Source organism: Mytilus edulis, chromosome 10 (assembly GCF_963676685.1).
Source record: "Mytilus edulis chromosome 10, xbMytEdul2.2, whole genome shotgun sequence".
Classification (NCBI taxonomy): domain Eukaryota; kingdom Metazoa; phylum Mollusca; class Bivalvia; order Mytilida; family Mytilidae; genus Mytilus; species Mytilus edulis.
The window spans coordinates 1,784,398-1,802,858 of NC_092353.1; the positions used below are offsets into that span (position 1 = coordinate 1,784,398).

Below are 18,461 nucleotides of genomic sequence, written 5' to 3' on the forward strand. Positions count from 1 at the left end.
ACTTTGTTCATTGATTTGTCTCTATGTTTCACTTTCATTTAGTTCTCTACCGCATGTTTACTTCCTGTGATCACCTGTTGTAATGAAACCATCAAGAGTTACTCCCCTTGCACTGTAAAAATTAGTAAACACTGGCGAAAAAAAAACCACATAAATGTTTGACTGAGCTTATAATCTTGCATAAACATGTTTGCCATGTTTGTTTCAGTGTCTTGGGGGTATGAGGGTGGGCTTTTTTCCCATTTTCGTTTTTTACTTGTGTTAAAAACTGGTATTTTCAGAGATGATTAATGTGGAGGTAAAATGTGCAAGGTGCATATGTTTACTACAAAATCATAACAAACCACAATTTCAGATTCAGCATGCAGTTAGTATAGTTTGTGCCATGCACAATATGTGTGGTGCATTGGTGTGCAGCTACACATATTTTTCTTTGATTGTTAATCTCCCGAGGTTCTAAAACAATATGGTCTGTATTCACACACAATGCATTATGACAAAGGTGTGAAGCATCTAAATTTTTGGCTAAATCAGTAGATTTCAATTGCAAAATTTTTGCTAAACGTGCAACATTCATTTTAGTACGTTTGGCATTTGGGTATGTGACATTGATCATCCCTAGAATATAATTATTTCTCCTCTGAGTGGCCCCAGTCCAAATAACGCATGCCCCATTTTCTGCCTCTTCACTGTTTATAAGTATAAAATTGGTATATTTTTGATAAAAATCTAAATTATTGGTAGCCATTTTGTATTCTTTTTAATCAAATAGCACTAAAAGAGTGTAACTGACCTCGATTTCAGCAGCTCCCATCCGAAATTGTGATCATTGAACCATGAAACACTCCAACACCTTTGAAATAATAGTTCACAATTTGGGTCAACATTTTTAATTAATTCTCCATAGGCGACAATGGTAACGTTTTCCTCCATTGCTCAGTCCATATCGTTTACTTGAACATGTAGGATGGCTCATATCGAAGCTGATACATTTATACATGTTTGGTTAAATTTTCGGGGTGGCAAGTGAGATTACTTTTTTCGTAAATTGCTGGACCCCGGAAGATGGTGAAAAATGTCACTCTCCACATGAAATAATCCCAAAATTCTGATCATAAAACTCAATAAAAAAATTGTCCTTTCTAATAATTTATTTCAGGTCAAATCTACATATTTCTTTTCTCATCACATCAGCTCTATAAAACAGTTCTTATTGTTCATTTATGTCCATTTTTAAAATCACAGCATCCACAATTGTATCGCGGACTAATATTGTTTTTTAATTACGTCATCTGAGTTCCTCATCTCAAGGTCTATTAGGGACCCTGACCCATTTGAACTGCGACCAGTTTGAGCTTTAAATATCATCAAGATACGTTTTGTACCTGTTGATCATTGAAATCAGTACTTTGACTTTAAGTGTGTTTTTTTTCATTTAGTCATACAGGTTCTTTTTCTGATTTCAATATACGTAGCGCCAAATACGCATATGGATTAGTGAATAATATTTTTGATGATGTTTGATTTAAAAATATTAGCCAATTAAGTATAAGGATTTGAAACTATTTAAATATATTACAAGTCTCGACATATTTGGTCTCAGAAAGGAGATGTCTGTTCAACAATATCACAATATTGTAATCGAGTCCGAAAATGTAACTGACTACAGGTATGTGCATTATTCGAAAATTAAAGTTTTTCATTAGAAATGTGCTAAGGAAAAGCAATTAGGATTAGTACATAACTATTCAAAATCTACCTGCAACGAAATAATTATCAAACAAATTAGGTATAAAATAATATTGATTTAACGGAATTGAAAAAAATTGTAATTTTAAAAATTTACATATATTGCAGTTACATGTTTCTGTATGTAATGTCATTATAAAATTCATCATTTTTTCGTTCATGTATAACGTCAAGTATAAAGCCTTTTCTAGTAATGCACATGGGACATTCTGTGTTTTCGACATTTTATTAAAAAAAATGTCCGGCAGTGAAAATTGGTGTGGCTCTTGAAAGTCTGATGTATGGGTTTCTTTTGAAAAGCGCAAAGAACATTCGACTATGGTCAATAGTTATCAAAGGTACCAGGCTTATACTTTAATACACCAGACGCGCGTTTTGTTTACAATAATGGGGTTTGATAGTTTGTTTACACTCAATTGGTGTTGTCTATGTTCCTTATAAAAATGTGTTCTGTCAAAATATTCTTGTTGTGCCTGTTAGTCTGTTGTGCCTGTTAGTTGTGCCTTCGTATGGGACGTCATTCTTATGATTTATTGCGTTGAGGCCTGGACTGAGTCGGGTGTGTCTATTTTGTGTTGTCTTTGCATTATGTATTCGGGTTTTGTTTTCTGTAATTAGTTAATACATCAGTTTCATTATGTATATCTTTTATATTCATTTGATAAAATTTACTGTTTGCAATAGCATTAATTGTTCTAAATAATGAGGATGTTCTTATCCAAATCATAAAAACATAGCCGTATTTGACACAACCTTTTTCAAATTTTGATCGTCAGTGCTGTACAACTTTGTACTTTTTTTCACTTTCGATCTTTTATATCTGGGCGTCACTTGTGAGTCTTGTGTGGACGAGGCGCGTTTTGGCGTTTTTAAACCTGATGCTTTTTTGTTAAATACGTTCTCTTATTTATTTGTATTGTAGTCCTGTAATATTATGTTGTCATTTCAATGATATATTTAACATTGCCATTAAAGAGGAGGTATGCCACAAAACCAGGTTCAACCCACCATTTTTTCCTTTTAAAATGTCCTGTACCTAATATGGCCATTATTATATTATTGTTCGTTTCTGTGTGTGTTACATTTTAACGTTGCGTTGTTTGTTTTCTCTTATTTTTGACTGTAAATTCACATTGCGAAATGACGTGTCACGGTACTCGTCTATCCCAAATTCATGTATTTGGTTTTGATGTTATATTTGTTATTCTTGTGGGATTTTGTCTGAAGCTTGGTCCGTTTCTGTGTGTGTGTTACATTTTAGTTTTGTGTCGTTTTTTTCCTCTTATATTTAATGCGTTTCCCTCGGTTTTAGTTTGTTACTCTGATTTTGTTTTTTGTCCATGGATTTATGAGTTTTGAACAGCGGTATACTACTCTTGCCTTTATTTAGACATACAAATGAATAAACGTTTCTACTTAATAAGGAGTAAAAACAAATTATATATTTTTGTATGACATATTTAATATTGTATTGATAGAGAAATATAAAGACCCATTTCTAACGGATGTTTAAGTTTTGTTTTATGTTGTGCTGTATTAAAAATGTCTCAGGTTCATTGTCCACTAATATGGTTAACCTTCCTTCATTTGATATATAAACTCAATATAGATACCAGGATTGAAATCGTATGCGTCTGTCGCGCGTTTCGTTTAAAAATTACATGTACGCATCAATGACGCTTGAAACTACAATTTGTAAATGCCAAATAGCGTATTTTCTATTTTATAGTTTTGTAATAAATAATGTTGTTTTTAGTTGTCGCGTTTACATGTTTCACATCTTGTCTAGCAATGGCTCTTTAAAGTTGACTATATAATATGGGATCTGCTCATTCCTAGTGACCTAAAGTTGCTTTCAAGTACGTCATTTCGACTCTTGTTGAAAGTTGTCTTATTGGCAAGTAAACCACATAGAAGTATTTTTTACAAGTTACTGACCATAACTAGAATGGGACTTGTCGATATATCGAATGCCTACGGCGTGAATAAATTGTCTGTGCATATATCTAAATACGTGAATAAAGTCAATGCAAGGGTGCATATTTCAGTACATATTATTTTGTAAATAAGTATACTATTGTTTGCCTCAAATACTGTTTATATGAGAATAAATCGAAAAATATTGATTTCTCCTCCTTAAACATGTAAATAACAAAGGATTCAAAGATACCGTTTTATCAACGTACTTTTATAAACCTTTGGAAGCATATTTAAATGTCAAAATTATAAAGTTGTTTTGTCATACTTTTAAAAGAAGACTATTTACATAACATTAACGAACATTTTTGTACTTGCGCAATATTATAATTACATGTATAACACTTCACACAACATTTGTAAAGATCTGTGTTTATTTAATATTTTCATTTATTGATATAAATTTCAATACAAAATTGAATAAACATATTTTCTTCAAATGAAACGTACTACTTTTAGACATAAACAATTTGAATATTGTGAATGCAATCATTGCGTAGCATTTAACTAGCTATATAGATAAACTAACATTAAACCATTTGTAGTACACTTTTCATCAATTACTTCAGTTAAGGTGATATATCAACCTAAATCTCTTATTGCATCGGAAAACGAAAAAAACATGTCTTCAATTTACCCACTTGACTGAATATGCAGTACACGTTACAAACTGTTTTTAGACCTAAAAGGCGTCTGAAAGTTGAACTCGTACGGCGCTTAGCAATTGGCGTTTGGTTAAAATATACTTTTTCACCTTTTTTGGTCTTTTGTAAAATGTTTGTGATGTATCTAGACTACTCTACCATGGCATTTGTTTTATGAAAAATACGTATAAATATTTATCAAACACTATCACAGGTTTGCACGTTGTGTTCAAATCAACCCCAATTTTTTGTTTGGGTGTGTGCTGTTTAGTCTTTAGTTTTTTATGTTATGTTTTGTGTACTGTTATTTGTCTGTTGGTCTTTTTCTTTTTAGCCATTGCTTTGTCAATTTATTTTCGATTTATGATTTTGACTGTCCCTTTAGTATCTGTCGTCTCTTTTTGAGATTTGCAAATATATAAAATATTTATAAGTACGCCTAATAGAAATTTTTGGTCCTCTGTGCTCTTCAACTTTGTACTTTCTTTGGCCTTTTTAACTTTGTTTTATTCAAGCGTTACTGATGAGTCTTTTGTAGACGAAACACGCGTCTGGCGCAAATACAAAATTTAAATCATTGTATCTTATGTGAGTGTATCTGAAACAGAGACAACTTTACAGCAAATTTTATCTTTTAGACCACCAGTGATGGTGATACAAGGCTGAACGCACTCACTGCCCAGCACAACGCTTCTTATATAAGATGGTTTATACGAAGAGTATGCTATGCAATCGTGTTGACAAATAACCCTTGTCAGTGTAAATAATTTGAACAATACTGTTATATGCATAAATATATGTATAAATGTTACAGTAACTTTGGGAAATCAGGGGCTTTGTCAAATCCCTTGGATAAATAATGATTTTGTAAAATCACTAACAGTTTCAGTTAAAATCTTTTACATAAACTAATTGAATCACCTGTCTGCATATGTACATTTAGGTCATGTAGATCACATCGTTTCATTATATTTACACACCAATAGCAATGAAAATTTTGATATAACAAATACATGTCAGTCTGACTCATTTCTGGACTTACATCTAATAATTGACGATGAGGATCGGTTGAAACAAAACTTTACGACAAAAGAGATGATTTCAGAATTCCAATTGTGAACTTCAATTTCTATGTAGCAACATTTCAGCAGCACCTGCATACAGTGTATATGTATCTCAATTGATATGATATTCCCGGGCTTGCATTGCTGTCATGATTTCCTTGATAGAGGGTTGTTGCTCACCAAGACTTCCAAAAGATGAATTTGAATTCATCCCATCGTAAATTGTACGGACGCCATTACGAGTTGGTTATAGTATAACCGTTTCTCAGATGATATCGAATATGTTCATCAAGCAATCTTTTTCCCATTACACGAATGTGACCTACCGAATTAGACTATTTACTGGATTTGTAAAACTTGAGAAGCACGACGGATGCTAAAATGTGGTGCAGGATCTGTTTACCCTTCGAGAGGCCCCAATTTTGGGTACGGTTCGTGTTGCTTAAATCTTTAGTTTTCTATGTTTCACGCATCGTTGTCAATATAATGGAATTTGATGAAACTGCCCTACAAGTCAGAGGTGTAGCTAGCTATTAAACCAGGTTCAAGCCACCATTTTCTACATTCGAAAATACCTGTACCAAGTCAGGAATCAGAAAGTTGTTATCCATGTTGATGTTTTTGAGTTTTTGATTTTGCCATTTGATAAGGGACTTTCCGTTTTTTCTTTTTCTCCGAATTCAGTACTTTTGTGATTTTACTTTTTACAGTGTAGGTTCAATACAGTAGTACAATTTGTGCTTTAAAGAAAATAATATCCTGAAACTAATTAAAACAAATAAACGCTGATTCTTTTTTGCAGGAACAGATATTTTTCAGATTTGCTTTTCTTCTAATGTTAACACGGAATTTATGTTATTAATCTTCACAGTCCATGCATATTTGCGTTCATTCGTTTTTATTCATTTATTTTTTAAAACAGATAATCTGAAAGCTTTTATTTGCGAACTTTACTTCATTAGTCCGGTCTTTAATCCATGAAAAATTTAAGTTACTTTCTTGTCAGGAGTGAAACATTTTAAGTTGCAATTTAAAAAAAAATAATAGCAGATAAACAAAAAATAGATATTGCATTCCAATAAATCGTTTTCATTGATTTGTTTTTTTAAATATCAAAAACGAAAAAACCCAACCTATTTATTATGGTTGTTTTTCCTTTAATGTCCATCTACACGAAAAACGAATGGACGTGAATATGACACGAGCCTTAATCCGTAAGGGCAATATTTTTTTGTTTTTCTTTCAGATCTCTAAAAAGAGGAGACCAAATAGCCGTAGAAGGTGTAGGTTTCGGAATTGAGTATTACCACCATGGAATATTTTTGGGACACGAAAAAGGTATAGCTGACTTTGGTGGAGCTAACGCTGCCGACGCAAAGGTTAAATGTGTTGATATATTACAGTTCAGTGATTTCGGAAGGAGGAGACTTGTAAGAATCAACTATCCTAATGGCGACTGCTTACCACCTGAGATTGCAGCACAAAACGCCGAAAAGCTCGTTGCAGACCCTCAACGATGGGGGCCATATGATTTATTGAAGAATAATTGTGAACATTTCGCTACGAAGTGTAAAACTGGTATTGCTGTGTCACGACAAGTTATTGAGACGATAAGAGATTGCCTTCTAAATCCGTTGCAACTTCTAAAGTATGCCGTCATATCAAGTAGTGCAGGTGGATCCAGTTGTTCGAGTGGTTCATGTTCATTAGGCAGTGCATCAAGTGGATCTGGTGGATTTGAACTTGGATCAATAGGAAGTGGATCAATTGGAAGTGGATCAAGTACTGGGTCAAGTGGGTGTGCATTTGGATCAGCAGGCAGTGGATCGATTGGATCAAGAGTGTTTGGATCATTGGGAAAAGGATCCACCGGGAGTCGATAAATTTCATATTGTGGGATTATTTCAGGAATGACTGTAATATTTTTTCTGTCTATGAAGAAATAACAAAAACAATTTTGTGCACACTGAATACCGCGCGTAGCGGGTTATTTAACAGTGTGCAGCACATTTTTTCTAATTTTCTTCTAAATTTCATTTTAGACCATAGAAAATCATAAAAAAAAGTTGATGACGTAACGGTCACATGACTAAATTATGTCTATGGGCTGATAACTTCAGCCAATCAGAAGACGCGTTACATCCAAAATTAAATTATTATATATTAATATTGATTATATGAATAAATATCCACAAAAGGAAATTAATTTGTGAAATTCTGATACACATTTGTATATTTTAAACTAGAATATGAGATATTATTGTACAAAATGAAAACTTATAACTGTGGGTTTGGTGCACCCCCCTTTTTTGGAAAAATTCCCCTATTTTTTTTTTTTTCAAAATTATAAAAATTGTTGAAAAAATGTGATTTCTATACTGCTTTTTTATGAACTAAGCATTTTGACAATTTAAGCACAGCATTACATATATAGTTGAGGGCAGTATATGTTCCCCCTCCCATATGCACAATCCTTATATGAATTTTTTTTCAGAAGTTTGAAAAAAATGGTAATGGTTACGCCTGTGACTGATGCTGTCAGTGAAGAAGAATGATGTTGACCTCCAAAATACATTTGAGTCTGTATATATAAATAAGAGGATGTTTTATAATTGCCAATGAGGCAACTCTCCACCAGAGACCAAATGACAAAGAAATTAACAACCACAGGTCACCGTACAGCCTTCAATAAGGACCAGAGCATGTTTATCAGTAAAACAAATCATAATGAACAAATTAAAAAAAATCAAAAAAATCTCAGGATTCTTTCCCTTTCAAAATGGTTGTGAAGAAGTTAGAGAAACAGTTTAGTGAAACTCATTGCTGGTTTAAAACGGATGAATGATGCTTTAAAAACTTTAACCCTATACTAAGATCTGCTAAACAAGAATGCATCCTGAATTGGCTGGTTGGTATTATTTATCGTTGGATTACTGTTGAAACTAATATAAAGATTTTAATACAAGTATCATATTAACTTAACATTATCAATGTTCTAAGAAAACTAGGCCAGGGTTAGATGAACCATATTAGATAGACGAAATAGAGAGAATGGAAACAACAATTTATAATTGTTTTCATTTGTAAAGAGGTATAACTCAAGAACAGTACATGTGAAACCAACAACATTCAAACGTGATCTATGTTTTATGATAATAAGCATTGTGTTTACGTTTCAAAACATTTGATTGAGGAAAACTTAAGTTGAAGAACAGAAACAAAAAATAAACAGCTGTTTTTCTATTGTAAAGGGGTATAACTCTAGAACAGACGTTCTTACGGACAAGGGTACAACTTAATGACCCTTTGATACGGCGGGGGCTGACTAATTCTATTTGAGAAAATATTCATCAACGATCGTCCTTTTAAAAACTGTACAAGTAGTAACTGTTGTCAATGTATACATGATAAATGATGGAAAATGACGTCCTGACTACTTATTGTTTTTTAAATAACCAAACTGAATTATTTTTGTATAAGGCATTGCTATCGCATCTATAGACATCTCAAAATACATTTTCCTTGTGTTGACCTGGAGGAAAACTGGCTGGTTCAAACTAAATGTATTATATACTGTTACAAAATTTGCTTCTTAAACCTTAGGACCGCCATGTGCAAATATCATTCATGCTATTTCGCTAAATTTTATTAATTTTTATATTACACATTTTTTTCAAGTTCTTTAGTAACATTTGTTTTTATATTAGAAGAGAAAGAACGGTCCTGTAGTCTCATATTCAATTTCAATTTGAACACACTAAAATCGGCAACGTGGCAAATAAATGTTTGCATAAAGGTTTCCATAGATGTCGATTTACGTTGGGAGGTAAATAGTAACAGCCATTATGTGTACAGGGAAAACGGTAGTATTACATTTTCCCAGCATTAGGTTGGCCTTTTGTGTACCCAAGAGAGGTGAAGGAAGTCAACTTAGCAGCGCTGTGATTGGATGTAAGGGTACAATATATTTTTTTATTTATCTATGAATAACTGCAGTGTGTAAATTTACAATTTAAATTTTAAAACCTATTGAAATATTTTCTAGAGAATTATTCGAAAAGGCTTCCAAAATTTCATAAATTTGGTGCAAAATGACGGTGGGCATGGATAACATAAAGAAGCTCCGTTGGAAATTGGTCATGATACTATTTGGCTTCAATTTTTAGAATACAGTAATAAAGTACTAACACCACACATAACTGTTTAATCCAGGTTTTTATTATAAAAACTGGTAAATTTAGAAAATGTTAGTATTGTCGCCTATGGCAGAATAAATATTACCGTTTTCCCTACATAATCTGACTCAGCGCATTAGTATATACATACTATCAAGAACTTTAAGAGGTACATGAAAAGTTATTTTGTTTTATAATAATTGATATAGTTAAGAGAAAATTAAAAAGCAAATTTTCGACAAAGTTTTTTTAATTTTTCAGTTTAAGTATATCACTGATAAAACGGACATAGTTTTTTTAAGGTAGTACAGGGTATAGAAAAAAAAATACAGAATTTTCTTATACTTTGCCAAAATTAAGATTTTACTATGCTTTAAAAAAAAAGAAAAGATAAAAAGTATTGGTCACTGCGCTTTTTTTCAAGGTACGAGAAGTTCAAAATTGCCAAAATTTGCTTAGATAATTTATGAAAAAATACATTTTTGTGCATGAAAAGAAATATATGAGACAGAATTATGGTATAGAATATGACTAGGTTTTATACTATATTTAAAAAAATTAAAAAGAAAAATGGTGTCACCGAACTTGATTTCTTGCTACAGGTAAAAAATCAAAAAATCCCTATATGTCCAGTATAATACTGACCGTGCAAGGGATGTATAGCCAGTCAAGGTCGTTAAAAATTTCCATTTTTAACTACCTGAAAGTTTAGATTTAAAGACAGTCTAAGATTATGCAACTTTGACATAGATTGAAATGAAAGTTGGACAGAGGCTAATCTTCAAGACCACGAAAAATCATCTACATTTTATATTTTAATTTCAACTTGCACAAATGGATGCATTAAGAGATGCAGCAATCCTACATTCAGTCATCAGCCTTTCGGTTATTTTCTGCTGTTTGGTTGGGTTGTTGTAAACTGTAGTTGATAGTTTAGTCTTTCTTATGCATCAATAAGACCTGAATAAAATACATTCTCACCTACTAATTCTTCCTACCTTCAATAGATTTTAGTGCCAACCCTAAAATATTTTTTTATTTATAAAAAAAACCCAACTAATTTATTCAAATATAATATAATATAATATTTTGAAAATACAATTCTTTGCATACATGTAGCTTATGACCTTATTTTTTTTCAGGATCCTTATGTTTGTAGAAACACTGGTATTTTGGTTTTCTTAAAATTGAGAAAAATTAAACGGGGAGTGTGTCAAAGAAACAACAACCTGACCATAGAGCAGACAACTGCCGAAGCCTATCAATGGGTCTTCAATGCAGCGAGAGATTTCCGCAGCCGTAGGAGTCCTTCTGCTGGCCGCTAAACAAATATTTATACTAGTTCAATGATAATGGACGTCATACTAAACTCCGATTTATACACAAGAAACTAAAATTAAATATCATACTAGACGAACAAAAGCCAGAGGCTCCTGACTTGGGACAGGCGCAAAATTGCGGCGGGGTGAGCCTAGCTTTGTAAACAATTTATGGAATTCTATGTCACCTAAACAGAAGTTTTTCAAAAGTATATAGACTCGGATCTAAAGATTTCTTTTTTACTTTCCCTATATCTTACATGTTTATTTATTGGAAAATGGGCCTAATTGTTTTCTAGAAACATTTAGAAAGAGATTAAACAGCATAAGGATAAATATTTTGAAAAATAAAAATAAAACCTACATGTAGCCATGTTTAGTAGAATTAAAAACCAAGAAGAAGAAGAAGAAGAAGAAGAAGAAGAAGAAGAAGAAGAAGAAGAAGAAAAAAGAAGAAGAAGAAGAAGAAGAAGAAGAAGAAGAAGAAAAAGGAGATGCTTTATTTCCATAAAAATGGGATCACAAGGAGCATAACATATCATTATAATGTGACGAAAAAGAGTTTAAGTATGTGGACTTAAACTTTTAGTTGGTTATTTTGCCGTGATGCAACTTGAACTCAACTGTGTATTTTTGTGTTTGTGCTTTGTTGTTTGGTGTCTACGTTTCACACGTCCACATACGACAAATGCCAAGTATATTCTTTAACAGGGTAACCCTAAAAATTTCTGGTAGCGTGATTAAGGGAATCCTGGTCACATAAATAAATAAATGGATCCTGGTGCAGTCTGAACGAAATCTTGCAAGCTAATAAACACAAAGTCGATTTAAAGTTCAATACTGTAATATTCAAAATCCAAAGTACATGTTACAGTAATACAAGTTTACAATATCAAAACTGCAGGCTCAACAATACGGTGACATAATCATAAATCTCCTACGTACGCTCCTTGTACACAAAATCGTCTCTCTCGTATATCGTATATCGTATCACTATCTATTTCTCTCATTTATACTACTCTAGTAACCTGATTACAATATGGTCAAATGACTCTGAACAAAGAAATATTCTACAGGAGCTATATTAGAGGTGTCAGACCACCAATTAAAAATCCCTATCTGTTCAACCAAATTTTGCAATTTTCACAGCTTTCTAAAAAATTTACCTTAAGTTTAACTTCATAGAAACCAGGTATATCCTGAATTTTACATGTATCAGCTTTCTACATGCCAATTTTCAGCATACCTTTAAAGCCTTCTTACAAAATGACTGACCTTCAAACAGAGGTACTCCAAAAATAACCCCTGGTTTTCTGGAAATCTTAAATTAGTATACCATGGAGCGCATTAATCCTCAATTTTTAATGCAAACTCATAGACAAGTAAATTTTGGTTCAAAAATGGTCTAGATATATTTCTCTTTCAACAAAAGTTTCATTTCTGCAAATTCGTCGGTTAGTTTAAGTAAACAAGGACATCAAAAGCACTATTTTGTGTCAGAGTAGGGCTACTTTTACGTTCTAAATTGGGGGAGTAATTGGTGGTCTGACACCTAGAGGAGTCCGGAGCCCGGAGCCCGGAGCCCGGAGCTAAGGTCAACTAAAGCTGAGGTCAACCGAGGCACCAGCTGATTAACATGATTGATTTGACATTTAACAAGTACAATCTGATTGAAGGCGATAAACATAGATTCATAGATTGTAATGAATTACTTGATAACGGTAAATGAGAACAATTAATCTAATTATATCATGTTCATTAAACCCAGTGATGCATGTAATAAACGAAAAACGTTAATATAATATTATTCTTTTACAAATCTAATACACAATACGATATACATAGTTACAAAAACAAATAAAAAACAACAGTTTTCATGTATTAGTATGTATATATATATAGGAGTATATTTAAAACCTTCGTCTCAGGCACTTCTCTGGAAAGAGAAAAAAAAAATACTGTGAGTAGGCTGAACATATCTAGCTGAACTGCAGAAGGCACAAAAGGACGGTGCTATATGGCATGGTGGGTGCATATTAAAATGTGTATCGGGACATTAATGATATGGTAAGATATTGTAAGAAAATGCACATAACTGGTATGTCATCCTCGTGCCTCGTGCAGAGGAGTCAGTACTGTTTAAAGTGACACAACTTCAAGAGGCACAAAGGGACAATGGTAATTGACACGCCAAAGTGCACATATTACGAAAAAGATAAAAGATATATGTACGAAGTTATTTTTTAATTTATTAAATTTAGATAACTATTTCAACCTTCTGGAAATTTAACACAGTTTGGTCTTTTGGTCTCTGGTGGAGTGATGTGTCATTAGCAATTATAAAATACAAATATATCTTCTTATTTTGATAAATAGACTTAAGGGGGTTCGCGGGTCTAAATCATTTATATAGCATTTGTCTATATTTTTCTATAAATAAACTTTATCTTATAGTTAATAGAAAAATAAAATAAAAAAGTGGGGTCACCGTTCATTTGCGCTCACAATCTGCCTTCGAAAGAAGCATACATTTTTGTAAAGGTGGGTTTTTTCTGTTGAAGTAATAGGAGAAATAAAGGTAATATCGAAATAAAAAAAGAAATTTATAACAGAAATCGCTCAAATTTTACAATAATTTAGTTTAAGTACAGCTTATATGGAAATTATATTAAAAAATATAGGTCACCGATGAGTTAAAAAAGATATTTCAATTTTAAAGCCAAAAAATGGCATTTTTCAACCAAAGGGAGATAATTTTGAACTTTTTCAATGATCTATACATTTTAAAAGTCATCTGGGGCCAACACGAAGTGATTGTTTTGAATGATTTTTGTACCATATGATAAAGTAACAACTACAAAAGGTAACAAATTAAATTTGTAATGAAAAACAAATGTTAATTTTTTTTCTGAAATTTTTATACCCTCGAGCCTCCTTAATTGTGTTTTGGAATTAAACATTCTTCTTTTAAACTAACAGCATCAGTCACAGGCAAGTCAAAGGATTGTGCTTAACCCTAAACCTTTTTTTGCATATTTCTGAGAAATCTTATATGTAAATTTGTGTCAAAAATGTACATATAAATGGAATGTTTTAGATTTTCAAGTTCTAATTGTTTGATTATTTATCTGTTTTGCAATCTTATTTTTGTGACACGGCTTTATTTTTATTTTATGAATATATAGAATGTTGTCTTTCAAAATTTATCAACGACGTGTCATGGTTTTGTTGGTCTTGGGAGATAAACAGATTTAAAATATCGGAGTTTATTTCATTTTCACATTTTAACACAATTTTGAATGTTTGCTTTGGAAAACACAAAACTTTAATCTTTTGGAATATTTTGGGGTTTTGTTAGTTAACAATGTAAAAATTCTTCTTGATTAACTAAATTTCTATGGAACTTGAAATTTCCTTTTTTTATTTTCAAAAGCGTCTTTTTGACCCAGTATATTCAGGAAACATGTTGTTTTGACGGCTACCATGGCAACGTACATTTATACAAGGAAAATAAAGACAACATTTTACTTATCTTCCTAAGTTTGTATGACTTGGACAAGCAAACAATTACTGTGACATGTCATAAATAACCCTCTGCATGATTTTTACAAAGAAAGGTACTTTACTTTACTTTCCGCTATATGGATGATGTTCTCACACTAAATACTTCAAAATGTGGTGACGTATGTTGAATGCATCTATCCGATCGAACAAGAAATAAAGGATACAACAGATATTGTTAAGTCGGCCGCATATCTTGATTTAAATTTAGAAATTGACAATGAGGGTCGGTTGAAAAAAAAACCTTTACAACAAAAGAGATGAATTCAGCTTCCAAATTGTGAACTTTCCATTTCTAAGTAGCAACATTCCTGCAGCGCCTGCATACGGAGTATATATCTACATATTGATTATATATTCCCGTGCTTGTATTTCCTATCAAGGAAGCTATTAAACCAAGAGTTCCAAATGGTAAAGTTGAAATCATCCTTTCGTTTATTTTAAGGACACCATCCCGAGTTGGTTGACCGTTATGAAAAAGCTGTTTCACAGATAAAATCGGATATGTTCGTTACGTCTTAACTATAATCCCTTTCCCGTTTCATGAATGTGACCTACCAAATTATACTACTTACTGGATTTGTAAAAACGTGAGCAATACGACGGGTGCCACATGTGGAGCAGGACATGCTTACCCTCCCGGAGCACCTGCGATCACCCCCAGTTTTTGGTGGGGTTCGTGTTTCTCAGTCTTTAGTTTTCTATTTTGTTTCTTGCGTACTATTATTTGTGTGTTTGTCTTATTCATTTTTAACCATTGCTTTGTCAGTTGATTTTCTATTTATGAGTTACTATTCCACTGGTATCTTTCGCCCCTCTTGTATGGGTCCAGTTTGAAAAACGAGCCCAAAATATAATATTTGAACCAAATTTGCACAGACTTTAAAAAAAAAAATCAAACCACAAAATGAAAAAAAAATCACATTGTAGATTTGAATATATCAAGTAACGTATTATGACAATTTACAAATGAAAATGATGCTGAATTTTTAGTTTCCGTTGTCTAACTTAAGTATGCATGAACTAAATGTTATGAAACTTATACACAAAGCTTATAACAACAAAACACAGATCAAGTTTCAATCATAATGTCGTTAATTTTACCGCTCTAGAGTTATGCCCCTTTACAAATGAAACATATGCTGAATATTTGTTACTGTACCCTACCGTAAGCTGGGTTTGTGTTATTCTCTATGAAATAATTTTGTTTATGCAATATATAGAATTAATATTAATAAAATCATATTTAGAGTTTTGATTTTGGGACCTGTTTTCATGTTGGTAGAAATCGAGGTCCAAATTTGGCAAAACTTTTAGGAATTTTTGGTCATCAATGTTCTTCAACTTCGTACTGTCTAGATTACCGAGGGATTACGACGTTCCTAAGTTTGTGCATTACCATTGGCAACGTTGGCGACTTCAGTGACGTCGCCGTGGGCTCTTTGAGTTGTTATTAAAAGTTGTGGCTGAACAGACGTGTTTGTTTATATTAGCGGAAATATCCTACTTTTAACCTCCACACGTACTTCATTTGGCCGTTTGAACATTTTGATTCGAGCGTCACTGATGAGTCTTTACTAGACGAAACGCGCGTCTGGCGAAAATATTGTTTTTAATTCTGGTATCTATGATGAGTTTATATCCAAAGCTAAAACTTTGTTGTTTTATTTCAACACAAATTGTATATGTGTTTGGTTCTTTGAAATTCTGAATCTAAACGTTAATTTGGATTCAAGCACCTTTCTCAAATTTGTTAACAACGAGGTCCAAAGGGCCCCTAAATAAACTTTAATTTGTGATTTCATTACAAATTGAATAGTTTGGGTTCTTTGGGAAATGTTCCGACTGACCAGGGTACGACCTCTGCAACCGTGTGAAATTGCTTTAAACTGAGCAATTTATTAAAACATTTATTTGTGAAATTCAAATGAATAGATGATATTTTAGAATCGACAATCCTCATCCGTTTATACATCTTTTTATTTGTCTTGCTTTGAATTCTACCATTCATCTTAAATCGATACTCATTTCAAAATTCAAAAGTTATTAAAATATATTTTAATTTTTTGAAAGTTGTTGTGTGGCTCATGTTTTAAGAAAAGAAGCGTTTGGCCTTGTATACAAGGCCAAACGCTTCTTTTCTTATATACACTTTATCAGACTCAATGAAAATCACGATATATTAGAAACAGCAGCATTCCACTTATTTAAATTCCATGAAAGGCAAAATGAGAAAGGAAAACAAAAGAGTGCATGTACCTAGATTGATTAGAGAAGTGGCACACATAGATAGGTACTGATACATAGATATGATTTTTAGATACTTTCAACAATTCAAATATTTGTTGAGATAAAATATAAAATTGTTCACATTTTAGTACACTTTGTCTTTGTTGTAATCAACAAGTTGATAGAACATTAGTTTGTTTGATTTGATAATTTGTTCATCTATAATTAAAACCCGCAGTCTGACAAATTACATATAATCACTAATTATTTCATCACTTACACGTCTTATTTTATTTTTTAATTACTCGGCAAATAATGTGAACTGCTTTTTGAAAATAAAAAGATTCCAATTATTGTGCACACATCATTTGTCTCTTGAATGGACGTCAACAGTATCGCTCTCGAAACTAAAACGAAACGTCATCGAATTAATGTTGCAGATAGAATTTTAAACATCTATAAATAATTAAAGGGATTTCCAGCTTTTTACATATTTGAGGAGATAAAAGTCCAAATGTTCAAATTATTTAACTGAACTGAGAACAAGATGTCTATTCCACAACTGATCGATATTTCAGTCGAATCGGAAATTATAGAGGAGTAAAGGTATGTATTACATGCTGTAATACTCATATATTTTACAACACACTAAATAAAAGTGAGGTTTTAAATGTTTCAAAAAACGAGACTGTGGTATTTTAAAACAATTTTGAATTAATTTAACTGAAAATATATTCTTTTCAAATATCCATACCTGCCAACTTTTCAAAATGACCATGGGGGTTTTGCGTGCAAGATGGCTGTCATAGTCCTAAAAAACCTTCAAGGGGGCCTGCAAATACATTTTAATGCTGTTTTTTGGCTTCTTGATACTTTTATAAGACTAAAGTCATTGTAAAATTAATTGTTTTGTTTAAATTGTGGACAAAATTGCTCTTTCAAAATTTCAATTTGGGAGCCTCCATGGGGGAAATCCCCCGCAAATAGTGACAGTTGGCAGGTATGAATATCAAACAGAGAAAAATTTTCGTTAAAAACTATTAGATAAAATAAAACTTTACTTAAACACCTATGTGTGATCAGGATCGCCGAAACCTGAAAATTTAAAAGCCTGCTATACTTGAAAATATGTTTACGTAAGAAGCTGCATTATCAAAATGGACCTTTTTACCATGTTTAATTAAAAGTGTAGTCAGGTTTTTAACGAAGACAGTTTACTCTAAAAAAAATAATACTATTTACAATTTTAAAAAATGTACACTATCAATCAAGCACTGAAACTGTAAAATTGAAGAATAAGTAAAAACATGTAAAGGATTTATACATATTTAACACAGAAAGAAGTGAGAAAAAAGAAAAATATCGAATTCTTGCTGTTGAAAAAAATCTTCTGATATAGAGACCAAGATAAATAAGAGAGGAAACTATTTAATCATAGTTACAGGTTTTTTTTTAATAAAAAGTAGCCTCACTAATCATAATGGAAAAGACAGTTTATCACAAGCATTGCTACCAAACGATCTGGAACCAGTCATGGCTATCTGTTTTGCTATCAACGCTACTGATATTGGGATTGTCTATACAACACTGTTTCTAAAATGAATATGTTGCTGATAGAAGTAGGCCTTCTATTAGTAGTTACAGCAGAAGATTACCTTACTACGCTTAAAGAAGTTTCAAGGCATAATAAACAGTCAATAGGAATATAGACCATCTGTTTTTATGTCTGAAAACTACAAGATC

General features: G+C 32.2%; 1 protein-coding gene across 1 annotated transcript; it reads left to right on the forward strand.

Annotated features, from left to right (window-relative positions):
* Window positions 1–1,520: 1,520 nt before the first annotated feature.
* On the forward strand, window positions 1,521–7,698 carry LOC139492308 (uncharacterized). The gene is made up of 2 exons (XM_071280525.1): window positions 1,521–1,669; window positions 6,681–7,698. The coding sequence occupies exons 1-2, from the start codon at window positions 1,611–1,613 to the stop codon at window positions 7,315–7,317; spliced, it is 696 nt and encodes a 231-aa protein (XP_071136626.1). The 5' UTR covers window positions 1,521–1,610; the 3' UTR covers window positions 7,318–7,698.
* Window positions 7,699–18,461: the final 10,763 nt, after the last annotated feature.

Coding starts and splice junctions, on each gene's coding strand:
- LOC139492308 (XM_071280525.1), top strand. CDS start 1,611: ATGTCTGTTCAACAATATCACAATATTGTAATCGAGTCCGAAAATGTA. Junction 1,670..6,680: donor GAAAATGTAACTGACTACAG/GTATGTGCATTA, acceptor TTTTTCTTTCAG/ATCTCTAAAAAGAGGAGACC.